The sequence below is a fragment of the Mustela nivalis genome (genome assembly GCF_964662115.1).
Source record: "Mustela nivalis genome assembly, chromosome: 3".
NCBI lineage: Eukaryota > Metazoa > Chordata > Mammalia > Carnivora > Mustelidae > Mustela > Mustela nivalis.
Genome location: NC_139022.1, coordinates 80023508 through 80038290, shown reverse-complemented (window position 1 = coordinate 80038290; position 14783 = coordinate 80023508). Strand labels below are relative to the sequence as shown.

The 14783-nt window shown below is 34.9% G+C and overlaps 1 protein-coding gene across 2 annotated transcripts in view; it reads right to left on the bottom strand.

Moving 5' to 3' along the window:
* The window catches only part of CERT1 (ceramide transporter 1), a 113230-nt gene that overhangs the window by 48696 nt on the left and 49751 nt on the right, over positions 1-14783 (bottom strand). For both annotated transcript variants that reach the window (XM_082724962.1, XM_082724961.1), the window contains exons 4-5: positions 5442-5549; positions 4512-4650 (exon numbers count right to left, since the gene is read on the bottom strand). In XM_082724962.1, coding sequence (XP_082581088.1) covers positions 4512-4650; positions 5442-5549 — 247 coding nt within the window. The remainder of the gene's footprint in view (positions 1-4511; positions 4651-5441; positions 5550-14783) is intronic.

Genomic DNA, 14783 nt, shown 5'->3' with positions numbered 1-14783 from the left:
TATGAATCCCACTCTTAATGCAAATTTATAAACCTTAGCCCCCAACCTTATTCTCTGCTATCACACTTTTTAATGGCCCCTCCATCTCTTCCTTTTTGAGGTACTCCCTTTCCACATAAGAAATTAATGTTTTAGTTCTTGCCTGTATCTCTACATCAAGAGTAATTTCGTGCTACAACAAATATTTCATCTACTTTAGCTCATGCGCTCTCTCTCCAATAGATGCAGAGTTCACTCCTCTTCCTTAATCCTCCCCTAAATGGTAGCAATCATCAAGGAAAATACTTTTGTTCTGTGTTGCCATTTTCTAGTTATTAGGCTATTTCATTTCTTCATCACTTAAAAATTTTGCTACTCATCTACAACAACTTCTCAAATCATAAACTGCTATTATGTACTAACACCTACTGTTCACTTCTATGAATGCAGAAACCATTCATATGATCAATTCTAAGAAATTCATTAACACAGCATACTGCTCTGCTTTTAAATCAGTACTTATCATCAGATAAGTACTGATTTGACTTTGACTAAATACTATTTGGATGAACTGTTCTTAAATACTACTGAAAGGTTTGTGACTCACTTACCTCATTAGTATCTACTTTGGGTTTCTTATCTTTAACCATCTAACAGCCTAGTACCACAAACAGGGATTTTCAACTTTCTTTTTCTACACCAACACTTATTATATACAATTGATGAAAACAAGAGCTGTTCTGGCTATAAGAGTGGCCTTCCCCTTTCCTTTTCAACCAAGCACTCCTTGCCCATCCTTTAAGGGATATCTGACAGGTCTGAAACTACTGTCCTAATACCAATCCCCCAACCCAATCATTCCTCCTTTCCTTATCCTTGCAATTAATCCAAATGAAACACATTAAAAATAGCAGCTGTTATTTACTGAAGTTCTGCTAATCTATATATTCTCACTTAATTCTCATAGTCATATGTGCTGAATATAATATCCACTTTACAGCTGAGAAAGGAGATGTGGAAAACTGTTAAGAAATCTACTTCAAGTCATCAAACTAATAATGAAGAAGATTAATAGAAACTATCCTGTAAAGTGATACATCTTCCTTTAAATCTAAACAGTCAGTTTAGGTTAGAGATAATGTCTTCTACTTCTGTAAACCCAATGTATCTAAGATTTTAAGGGTTAATTAAATCCTACTGAACCATGTGTGGGAATGGTAGGGGGAAGGTTGGGCTGAAAGTGCCTTACTAACAGTTCTGATAAAACATTTCATATAAAAACAGTGAACACCTAAAATAAAAAGAGAATTTGCTATACTATTTCCATGACACACTTAATAAAAAAAAAAGAATTTTTTAAAATTCTTTAAGCCATAAAAGAAGACTTCAAACCAAAAACATTCAACCCAGGAAAGTTATCATTTAGAACTGAAGGAGAGAGAGTGTTTTCCACACAAGCAAAAGTTAAAGTTGAGTTCATCACCACTAAATCGGCCTTATAGGAAATATTAAAGGGATTTCTGTAGGCTGAAAATAAAGCACTCTCATTATCAACAACAACAATAAAAAAAAAAAAAAAAAGAAAGAAAGACTAAAGTTCACTGGAAAGGTAAATATAGAGTAAAGGTAGTGGATTAATCACTTATCAAGTTAGCATGAAGGCTAAACAGAAGTAGATGAATTCACTACCTATAATCCATTGCTGTCACAGACTTAGTATTGATAATTGCATGAAAGATCCTTGGACTCAGTTCATCAACTCTGATCTTCAAAGTAGGAAATTATAGTCCATGTCCTTATCTCATCTTTATCCAATATGGAATTTCAAAAGCACCAGTATTTTTCTAAAGACAGCATTTATAGGGAAATCAATTGTTATGGGATGAACCGTGTGGCTACAACATTTGTATGTTGCAGTCCTAACCTTCCATACCTCTGAATCTGACTCCCATCTGGATACAGGGTCTTTACAGAGGTAATCAAGTTAAAATGATTAACTTTCAGAGTGGGTCCTAATCCAACATGATCAGTGTCCTTGTAAGAGAAGGAAACTTAAACACAGGCACTTACAGAAGGAAGATGATATGAAGACAAAGGGAAAAAGACAGCCGAGGAGAGAGACCTAAATGAGATCCTTCCCTCATGGCCCTCAGAAGAAACTAACTTTGGTAACAGCTTATCTCAGACTTCTAGCCTCCAGAACTATGAAAAAATAAAATTCTGTTGTTTAAGCCACCTAGTCTGTAGTACTTTGTGATAGGAGCCCTAGCAAACTAATACATTAGTCTACCAGTGATGCTATTTATTCAAACATAAATAGTTTAAAATTATTTTTTAAAACTTCTATACAACCTGGTTATCACTGCATCCCAACTTCTGTTCCTTCCACTATCACTTTTGCCCTTGACATGTTATAGACTATTGGTGTGATCATTTAAAAATAAATCAATTCTGTATATATATCCTGTTTTGGTGTAAAAGGCTATCTACGAGCAAATGCATGATGTTGTATATAGTGTTTACTTTGATTAAAAAGGAATACACATCTGTCTTAATGAAGGAGAAAGAGAAGTTCAACTGTTTTTATTTTTAGAGAAATAAATATCAAATGTTAAAGAGCCTAAAACTTAAAGTATATCAAATATAAAGAACTTCATGGCTATTTAATTTAGATAAAATTAAGTATTTAAAGAGGAATATGGGCTTCTGTTTCTTTTGTTCTTTCTTTCTTTTTAAGATTTTATTCATTTATTTAACAGAAAGAGACCACAAGTAGGCAGAGAGATAGGCAGAGAGAGAGAGGGAAGCAGGCTCCCCACGGAGAAGAAAGTCCTGATCCCAGGACCCCGAGACCATGACCTGAGCCGAAGGCAGAGGCTTAACCCACCGAGCCACCCAGGCACCCCTGGGCTTCTGTTTCTGATCAAGGTAGAACAAATATGCTTACCCTCTACCATGAAACTAAAAAACAGGAAAAACCACATGAAACAAAGGTTTTCAAGACATTGGATGTTAAGTAACAAAGGACAGGGATTCCTGACAGTCAGAAAACAAATAACATGAGCCCTGTGATTGCTCTAGGTTACTGTCTCAGGAGAGTTTCCAAGTGGTACAATGAAGAGGAGTCTTGGAGACTCTCTAAGGTGAGGAGTAGATGACAGTACAGAAAGACAAACGCAACTAGAGTTGACAGAGTGCTACAGAGGAGAGACCAATACAGAAAAAGAATTCCAGACAGCAGCAGATGATCCCCTTGAGAATTCAGTACAGTACTGTTAGCACATACAAGTGAAGGAACTACAGAGGTCAGGGAAAGAACCATATGAAAAAATTCAGGGACTGTATCCAAAACCTACATGGTACGGGGAAAAGTTCCTGTTCCCACAACACAAACTGGAAAACCACATAATTCATAGGGCACTGGTTAGAGAACACTGAATACTCTTGCCTCAGTAGTGGGGAAACATTAAAACACATAATTTTAAGGTTCTTATACTATGTTGGAAAATGTATGCTACCTGAAGGTAGACTATGATAAGTTAAATGTATATACTATAAATCCTAAAGGAGCCACTAAAATAAAAAGGGGTATAACCAAAAGCCAACAAAGGACATAACAAATTATTATAAAATACTCAATCCAAAAGAAGGAAAAAGAAGAGAGAAGACAAAAAGAATCTGAACTCAGATCAAACACATTCAATAAAACCAAGAAATGAAACCATGTCAAGTAAGCTAGCTTTACTGGGAATGAACTTAGTGCTATTTTATAATACTGCTATGAGTAGTTCATTTCTGCCTGCACAACAAATAACTATTTTACTGCTAAAAAAGAAAAAAATAACTTTAAAACTCACATTATGAGTAAGTTAAACAAAGATCATCTCTCTCAAATAAGAAAGTTCACTAAATATTCTTTTTTAAATCTCTATGTAGCTCCCTTATTGGTTTCTTCTATGAGAAAAGGTCAGAGGTAGGGATGGGGAGAGAGAAAGAAGTGAAGAGAAAAATAAAGGGAGAAGAAAAGAAGGAAAAGAGAGGAATAAAAAGATGAAATGATTTTAGATTTGGAGGATTTAACATAAACATGTTTCTCTCTAAGACTCACAATTTTATATATATATATATATATATATAAATATATATATATATATATTTTAAATAAGCTCTAGGCCCAATGCGGGGCTTGAACTCATGACCCTGAGATCAAATTTACCCATTGGGTAAATTTATCAGACATGATCATGTGAAATGCCCCACGTTACCAAGATGATAGATATATTTTTTAATGGATAAAGAGTTTAAAAATCACTTAAAAATCTTCAATCATATTTGGTATGTGGGGATCAGATTACTTAGGATGCATTATTAAAGTATCCAAGTTATATGGACACGGAAATCTGCTACATTGGGAGTTTTCAGCAAAAGTGACTATAATTACCTTTATCACTTAAAGACATTACCCTTTAAGATCAAGAGGCTTTAAATCCATTCATTCTCCAAGTAAAAATAGTGGTAATAGCCTAATTAACCTTTATCCCTTTGAAGTTCATCCTTGGAGACAGCATCAGCACAGGCATCAAAGTACTTCTGTAAAGTATCAACTTGTCTACATAGGATATCTCTAAAGGTTTCCATTTCAGCCAATTTTTCACGTAAACTGTGGCCTTTCTGCAAAACACATAAAGGGGGGCATGTAATCCGAGTTAACAAAACTGGAACTGATTTACTCCTATGAAATTTCATCACATTTTAAGGTATACATTTTATTACTGGGAGAATGGGTTAAGGACAGCTATCAGGTCAGTATAATAGCGAAGAGGCCTGAACATGACTAATTAGTAGCTTGACAGTGATAAGCTTGAAGGAAGTAAGACAGCAGTAAGTCTGGCAATTTGCTAATATAACATTTAATATTTTCGAATTAAACACTGTGAAAAAAACTGCAAAAGACTTTGGGCAAACATGTTACTGGGTAACCTTTCAAAGGAATGGTGAATGTCACCTACAGAACTTTTCAAAGAAGGTCTTGTTCCATCATATAGAATCTCTGATTTCATTGCACTGGAGCTATTTTACAACTCTTTAAGTAGTAGAAAACAGAGAGTAATATAAATGATTCATGTCCATAGAGGTGCAAATGAACCTTGCCCAGTGGATATATTTAGCTACTAATCTCTGAATACTGACCAGCTTTGCATATATTAGCAAAATCATTTCAATATATTCTCCCTTGAACCAATTTTTTTCTTTATATCTTAACTCATTAATGAATGAAGTAAAATCTGGTATGTTCATTCTGTATTTGTAAGAATCATGAATTTGCCCCATAAAAATGATTCTATAACATCAAATAAATTACATTATAGAAAATTCTTTCAAAAAACTATCAAATAAGTTCTTTTCAAACATTCAATCCTAAACTCAATTTATGCTGCCTTAAAGCAAAAATGACCACAAACCTTGAATGAAGAGGTGGATGTTGCAGAATAGCCACTTGCTCCAGACACCAGTGACACCATAGAGCCATGCCGACGTAAGCTGGATTCAGACCCATACCCAGATTCAGTCTAAAAATGAAAGTAAACTAGGTGAAAAAAAACTAAGCAAAAAGTACTTAATCATCACAAGAAGAAAAGTTGCAACTATGTGAGGTGACGGATGTTAACTAAAATTATCATAGTAATCACTTCACAAAGTGTACATATATCAAATCATTATGTTGTATACCTTAATACAATGTTATATGTCAATTATATATCAATAAAACTGGAAAAAACACTTAGGAGAAAACAAAAGTTTTCCTACAAATCAACACGGTTATTCATTAATGACAATAATTAGCAGTTTGGGTCCATGCAAGAAATATAAGCATGCCACTGGCATAAATAATGCCTTTCCATTCCTAACTGCCATTTAATTTAGAAATATACTGAATAACAACTACATGTTGGGCTAGTGGGCTGAAAGTGATAACAGGAAAACTACCTACAGTAGGCAAATTCATAAGGATGAAGTAGGAGTGGTTACCAGGGACTAGAGGAAGGGGAAATGAGATGGAATTTAACAGGCATAGGGTTTCTGTTGCAGAAAATGAAAAAATTCTGGAGATGAATGGTGATGTTCAACATGAGTGTACTCCATGTCACAGAACTGTACACTAACACATGGCTAAAATGACATTGCTATGTATATTTTACCACAATAAAAAAATTGGACAAAATAAAGCTAAAAAGATAACAAAAAACCTTTCAGTAGTATTTTTTAATAGGTTAGTCACTTACTCTGACACAGCTCAAATATAAAAATGTCTCAGTGAAGCCTTTCTTTTCTACCAGGTAAATTGTCTCCGTATTCTCAACCATTTTATGTCATGATTATGACATTTACCACTCAACGATTACAGCTTACATTTTGTAACTACAACCGGAGCTGGATCTTTTTTTTTTTTAAATATTTTATTTATTTATTTGACAGACAGAGATCACAAGTAGGCAGAGAGGCAGACAGAGAGAGAGGAGGAAGCAGACTCCCTGCTGAGCAGAGAGCCCAATGCGGGACTCGATCCCAGGACCCTGGGATCATAACCTGAGCCGAAGGCAGAGGCTTTAACCCACTGAGCCACCCAGGCGCCCCTGGAGCTGGATCTTCTAGAAGACTGTACCTTTTTAAAATTTTTGTAGTCACTTCCACAGTTCATGGCAGAAATAAAGTTTCCAATTAAGTGTCTGATTTTTGACTCAGGTCATGATCTCAATTTGAGGTCATGGGATGGAGCCCTGGATGGGGTGTGTCCCATTTGTGCACACACATACTCACAGGAATATTACTTAGCCATTAAAAAGAATGAGATCATGCCATTTGCAGTGATAGGGATAGAGCTAGATTGTATATGCTAAGGGAAATAAGTCAGAGACATATTGTATGGTTTCACTCATCTGCGAAATTTAAGAAATAAAAGAGGTGAACATATGGGAGGCAGGAACAAAGAAAAGGAAATAAACCATAAGAGACTCTTAACAATAGAGAACAAAATGAGCGCTGATGGAGGGAGGTGGATGGGGGATGGGTTAGATGGTAGATGGGTGATGGGTGTTAAGGAGGGCACTTGTGATGAGCAATGGGTGTTATATGCAAGTGATGAATCACTACATTCTATTCCTGAAACAAATATTGCACCATATGTTAACTAACTAGAATTTAAATTAAAAATTTGAAAAGGGAAAAAAAAAGAACAATGTCTTGCATAAACCAATAGTTGTATAGGAAATGTAATGGATTTTCAGGAACTAGAACACAGAGGATGTAAAATGTGAGTGGAAATAGTTTCTATAATATATTGTACTTAATTTTAATGATTCCTAATCTTAACCCTGATAATCAAGTAAGTTAAGAAAAACTCCTAATTGTTGCTACAAGGTATGATACCAAAAATGATTAGCTCTTATTTTATCTCTTAAGTTTAGTGACTGAAATAAAGTTATTCATAGTTGTTTTTTGTTTTTTTTTAAAGATTTTTTAAAATTTATTTATTTGACAGACAGAGATCACAAGTAGGCAGAGAGGCAGGCAGAGAGAGAGGGAGGAAGCAGGCTCCCTGCTGAGCAGAGAGCCCAATGCGGGACTCGATTCCAGGACCCTGAGATCATGACCTGAACGGAAGGCAGAGGCCTAACCCACTGAGCTACCCAGGAGCCCCCTCCTATTCATAATTGTTTTTAAAACTAACAGTAGAAAGCAAGCAGAGATCCAGAATATTTGAGCAGGTTTTTTAGGCACTTGGAAGAATTTTTTTCAAATGTTCAATTCTTTTATGTATATCAATAGTACTGCTTTTGTCTTAACAAAGGTGGACAATAAAATTGGGGCTCTGAAGAATGCAAATCCCAAATATTATTACAGTGTGGAGTCTAACTGTACCCCAATATCCAGGAGTTCAATTAATTATCCTCCATGGTGTGATTACTTAATAAACTGGCAAAATTGAAAACTTTTTTTTTTTAAGATTTTATTTATTTATTTGAAAGAGAGCAGGCATGCAAGTTGGCGGGGGGAAGGGAGAGGGAGAGGGCTAAGTATCCCCATGCGGAGATCAACAAGGGGACATGGGATCAATTCCAGGACCCTGAGATCATGATCTGAGCCTAAATCAGCCCAATGCAGAGCTCAATGCAGGACCCTGGGATCATGACCTGAGCCAAAGGCAGACACTTAATGACTGAGCCACCCAGGCACCCCTGAAAAAATGTTCTTTTAGGTATAAGAATATTAAATTTTCATACTGATTAAAGTAATAAATAAAATGTTCATGCTATCATTTTTACATAAATGATATTAATATTAGTTCAGAACATTTCTACAGTTCCGTATTACTTAAGTTTATTATTCTAGGAAGAAGAAGGAAAAAAAAGGAGGAAGAGAGAAAGGAGGAAGAGGAATCCACAACCCAAAGAGTACACAACCGCTCATGGAGGAGAAATCCTTAGACAAAGAGACTAGAAATTTACCCATGTGAAAACCAGTAGTCTCTCTTTTTTTAAGATTTTTATTTATTTATTTGACAGAGAAAGATACAGTTGAGAAAGGAAACACAGGTAGGGGCAGTGGGAGAAGGAGAAGCCAGGAGCCCGATGGGGCTCCATCCCAGAACCCTGGGATCATGACCCGAGCCAAAGGCAGATGCTTAATGACTGAGACACCCAGGCGCCCCAAAACCAGTAGTCTCTTAAAATTCAAACTTCCAGTATATACTGGCTGCCTAACATTCAAAGTGAAATTGTCATAGTTCAGTAGTGCTTATTTATATAAAACAGTCCATTAAAGTCCATGCAATACATTTTTAACTATCAATTTAAACTAACAAATTACATATAAACTTATGATTGCCTGCAATCAAAGCTTTTCTCCAAGACTTACCACTCCTCATCTCAAAGCAAAACAATGTTTTAGGGATGAAGCAAAATAAGTATTTTTGGGACAGGAAAAAAATTAATGAATGGGCAAATAAAGCATGCACGTCATGTAAATTGTACCTCCAGAAAATCTACTTTTTTTAGAAGATAAAACTAATCTATAAGAAATGAAGTAGGCCAGGGAGCAATGGGGGCAATGGTTACAAAGAGGCACAAGAAAATTTGGGGGTACAAAAAAACCCTGGGGGGTACAGATTATAATTGTCCAAACTCAACTGTCCAACTAAAATGGATACATTTTAAGAAAGTAAATTGTATTTCAACAAAATAAAGAAAAAAGGTAAGCTTGTTTCCATATAATAGAATCCCACCAAAAGAGAATTCTGATTACACCAATCATATAGCTCACAAAAAATAAGACCTTTGATATACTGTCCTAAAGCTGCTAGGTTCTTTACCTAGAATGGTTCTAGTTTCTTCTCTCTTTTGACAATAATACTAACTTTCTAAGTGTAGTATTTCTACACTTTAGTCATATTGGTTTGGTCAAGTTTCTCATTAAATACTGAAGACTGGAATTAAAAATAAGAATCTATCTGTAACAGACTAAAAACACAAGGTACTTCTTCAGTCACTTATCTTAGACACCTACGTGTCATTCATTTCTAAACAGAAATTAATCTGAACTGCCTATTTAAATACAGAACCATCCTCTAATTTACAATAAAAATTTTACAGTATTAAAGTAGATTCTAAGTATTTGCAAGATTCAAAATCAATTCGAAATTTAAATCTAAATAAATCTATGATCTTCAACTAGTTGCTTTTTGTCAATAAGTCTTAGAGGAAGTAAAAACTACTTTTTAAAAAAGATCTTTTAAGATCTTGAAACAAAACAGAAATACCAAGTTTTTCTAAAGGTCTTTTCACCATAAAACATACTTATTTCCTCGTCTATTTTTTCAGGTTCCACTATTTCAAAACAAGCAGTATTTCCTCGAGATGATAGAATAAAGACTTTACTACAGTAATAATTGATAGTGTCATACATTTAAAGTAATGGCTCTTAACTGAATGTGGAGACAGAGAGTTTAGTGTAATTATATATCTACCTCTAATAAAGTTTCACTTAAATAAATTCCATTATGAAGCATAAAAAATCATTCCAAGGAAAAAGAAATAAACTATAAGCACTTGTGCTATTATTCAATTTAAATAATGGAAATTCAGTTGTCACTATTTCAGTCAACAAGTGCATAAGGTAAGTTAAATACAAATAAATGTTTAACAAATATATGTATATTTGTTATATGTATATGTATATTTGATAAATGTATATCACATATGTATCTTCACTGCTTAAAATCTAGTCATTCTGGGGGTGCCTGGGTGGCTCAGTGGGTTAAGCCTCTGCCTTCAGCTCAGGTCATGATCTCGGGGTCCTGGGATAGATCCCCCGCATCAGGCTCTCTGCTGAGCAGGGAGCCTGCTTCCCCCGACACCCGCCTGCCTCTCTGCCTACTTGTAATCTCTTGTCTGTCAAATAAATAAATAAAATCTTAAAAAAATAAAATCTAGTCATTCTGAAAATGTCTGTAACTGTGCCAATGATACTGACATTGCATAGAACATTCCTGATGGTATTACCACATATTTAGAGTAATTTTATGACACAGCCACAAGATGGACCTAATAATTTTTGGGAGTCACAGAATAAAAATTAAAGAATACTCTCATCACTTTAAAGAAGTATCTTCAAACTACATAATTAAGCTTGACTGCTTTTCTTATTCACATAATGTGGCTTGATTGTTTTAGGTTTCTGTAAAAAAAAATCCAATCTATCAACCAAGATATCAACATTTTTAAAACATTTGGTCATAGGTATTAAAGATATATATATATATATTTTTCAATATTTTATTTATTTATGTGACAGAAAGAGACACAGCGAGAGAGAGAGAGAGAGGCAGGGGAGCGGGAGAGGGAGAAGGGAGGCTTCCTGCTGAGCAGGGATCCCCATGGGATGCAGGGCTCGATCCCAGCATGCTGAGATCATGAACTGAGCCGAAGGCAGCCACTAAATGACTGAGCCACCCAGCTGCCTCATCTAAAAGAAAAGTTATAAAATCTATTCTGAAAAGGGGCAATGTTCCTTCCTGACATCTCTTTTGGCTTCCCAAGATGTTCACTTTGAAGGCAACAATACTCATCCTGAATTAATAAGGTATGCTTTTTGAAAGCAAAGTGGGGTGAGGTCAGCAAAAATGGAAATGGGAAAAATTTACTTTACTGCCATAACTGATATTCTGTTCAGTGTTCTTAAAAATTGTAACATGCTTTCAAAACCTCATTAGTATGATTTTGGGACTAATACTTCAAAGGTATGCTGGCTTTTTCTTAATCCCACTCACTGTTCCACAAGAAAAAAGAAGTTGAGCTTACTTAAAACCTGTGATTACCAACATATAATATTTTGAAAACACAAAATTCTATCTAAAATAATGCAGAACTCAAGGGTGCCTGGGTGGCTCAGTGGGTTAAAGCCTCTGCCTTCAACTCAGGTCATGATCCCAGGATCCTGGGATCGAGCCCTGCATTGGGCTCTCTGCTTGGCAGGGAGCCTGCTTCCACCTCTCTCTCTCTGCCTGCCTCTCTGCCTACTTGTGATCTCTGTCTGTCAAATAAATAAATAAAATCTTAAAAAAAAAAAAAAAAGTAATGCAGAACTCAAATACAGCTATGATGGAATATTCTTCCCTTTCAATATATCTGCTTAAAGTTCCTCATAGAATGCTTTGCAAAAATATCCTTCTTTCCCAATGTGCGTGTTTCTAAACCAGATTCCTGAAGATGTTATGCATAAACACAGAATCCTATTTTTGTTCAGTGAAATATTTACTTGTACACATCCTACATAGAACAAGGTTTACTGCTTTTAAATACTACAATACCACACCTTTATTATAGTATTCCTTTTTATTAAAACAATCCCACAACAACAAAAAAACCCCATAATCCTTTGGCCACTAGAGGGGATCAGAAGCATTTTCCGAGTATCAGTAAACTGATGAGAAGGTTACTACTGGTCAAAATACAATAGTAACCTCCAGACTAATTCCTTCATGTGTACCTTTACACATACAACTTTTTGAGAAAAAAATAAAAATAAATTAAATCATAGAAGTTCAAAGTTACAAGTTTAATAAGACACAGAAATACCTAAGAACTGCTTTGAAAAGAAAACTTCCTCAAAGTCACAATTAAATTCTGAATTTTGGCTTAATCATATGAGAGAAAAACTTATATGTTATCATTTTATACAATCTGTTCATCATTCCATCTAGACTCTAAAGGCAGTGGTTAAAAAAACATAGCAAAAAGGCTGACTTATTTTAACAGCATCCACCTTTTGAAAAGCTTATTCTTTTTCCTAACAATACTCTCCAGTAAGAAACACAGCAAAGAAATTAAGACAGAAATGAAGTAACTTCCTCATGGTGTCAAGAATCCTCTAGTTCCCCCTGCCCCTCCTGCCCCCAACTACATTGTCTCTTTCTATTTTAACTATGAAAAGAGAGAATATACAAGATTAAATGCTAACATAAAAACAATGGAGCATTTTTCAGAAATTAAAATTCTGAAACCCATAATAAAACCAAATAAGCTTGCTAAGTTGTGAACATTCATAGATCTTATTGTTTTATGAGACTGACGCGCTACCTACTGTGCTAACAAGGCACCTCATAGATCTTATTGTTTTAAAGCAAACCACACGAGAAGTGAGACACTATTTAACCAATATAACTGTGATTTAAAATATCATTAAAAGTTGCAGTGGCAACAATTTTTTTTTGTCTAAGTAAATGTAAACATATTATTTGAGATAAGAAAATCTGGCATAGCAATTTCATGCTCATAAACATTAAAAACTCATCTATTTAGCCTTTCAAATACTTATGGACAACCCCCCCACCCAACCCAGCAGCAGCCTCTAAAACTGCAAGAACCCAAGAATAAAAGAGAAGGTTCTAGTACCTACTAAAAATTTTACAAGTCAGTCACTACCTTCCTGGGTTTAATTTTCTTATCTTTAAAATGATATGGGTAGTATATGGCTGTCATTCTCTGCACTAAACCTAAATACCTAAACATAGGGTAAAAATGTACATATGCAGTGGAAGCCAAATGTAAGGCAGTCCTTTGTTGAACCAGATGGAAAGATAAAACACAACTCATTGATAATAACATACTATGAAGAGAAGGTCAACTCAGAGCAATTTCCAGAAATTATATTACCTCATGAATCAAAGAAAACTTAAAATATATTTAAGAAAATGGTCTTAGAGAGGATTTTTACCATATTCTAATTGCCTAAATCTCAACAGCACTCCACTGAGTAGAATATTTTTTTCAAATAATACTGGAAAATAGAACATTTGCTCAGATTAGTCCCAGAAATATTCTTTTCTTTTCAGATCCTAGTCATTCTTATATCATAATTTAAAACCTAGTATCAATAAGGTAATTTAAAGGTCATTTATGGAACTTGGTTATTTATTTTGCATTTTCTTCTCCTGGAACACGAGATGAGGTTTCCTTTACAGAAATATCTAAATAGGCCAAGTGCTGTAGTGAGATGTGAAGCTGGAGGAGTTAAACAGGACCTTCTCACATACCCTAGTTAAATGTTAAAAGAATGTTAAAATAGGAAATGAGACACTGCCTACCTATTACAATGAAAAGTACTACAAAAATGCCCAAATACAACATAGTACAGAAGTAGTAGAAAGTAACAACAGCTACCCCCACTCTTTTCTTGACTTCAGAGCTCCCTTTCTTGCACTTAAAATTTAGGGCTTTGGATTCCCTAATACATCCTTGTAGCTAAAGGGGAAATTAGTAAGCTACCAAGTACTTCCTCTGTACTAAAAGCTTTTTGACACAATCAGTAACACAAAAGAGGATTCTAAAGAACTTTGACACTCCGAAATTCAGACTTATCTTTTAAAAAAATTCCTCCCTCCTTTAAGGGATTCTGGAGGTCCAGCTATCTTTTTTCTGTGACATTAAAATAGAGGTGAGATATAACTAGATAACTATCAAATGAAGTGGTATAAAGACAGTCTATTCAACATTTTTTCCACCTTAGTTTTAGAAAACAAATACCAAGGGTTAGAGAGATCTTTCCTATTTTGTTCTGAGAGGAAAGTTGATGAGGGCTGAGTAATTTTCTAAAAAAAAAAAAGTTTTAGATATTAATTCCAGAAAGCCACCTTGAATACACTGTAACAACAACAGTAAAAGCTAAACTTGGGATATTTACCTTGTACCAGGCATGATGCCAACACTTTAAGTGCATTATCTCATTTAATTCTTGTAACAGCCTATGTGAAATAGGTACTATTATTATACCCATTTTACAGGTGATTTGATTTAATGTCTTTAGCATCACAGAACAGGTAAGTAAGGGAGCCAGGATTTAATTCCAGATTCAAGTGCCCATGATGTTAATCATTATGCTATACTGTTCCAACATCCAGAGATTTTGCTTCTACATCTTTCAAATCTCTTTTTAAAACCAATCCCGAAAATAGTTCTCCTGATTAGATTTTATTGTCCCACTCCCATTCTAGTTTTTCAAAGTAGTATCTGCTTGTGTAAGGAAAAAAGTACAAAACTACCTCCAATCTTTTTAACTGAGAGTTATTCTTCACTCTGGTATATTTCCTTATCCTCTGTACATTTTCCTCTCAAAAGCTTAAGATAAAGTTTATTTCTTTTTTAAAGATTTTAGTTATTTATTTGACAGAGAGCGAGCACAAGCAGAGGGAGCAGCAGAGGAGAGGGAGAAGCAAACTCCCCGCCAAGCAGGGCCCCCCAAAATGCCAG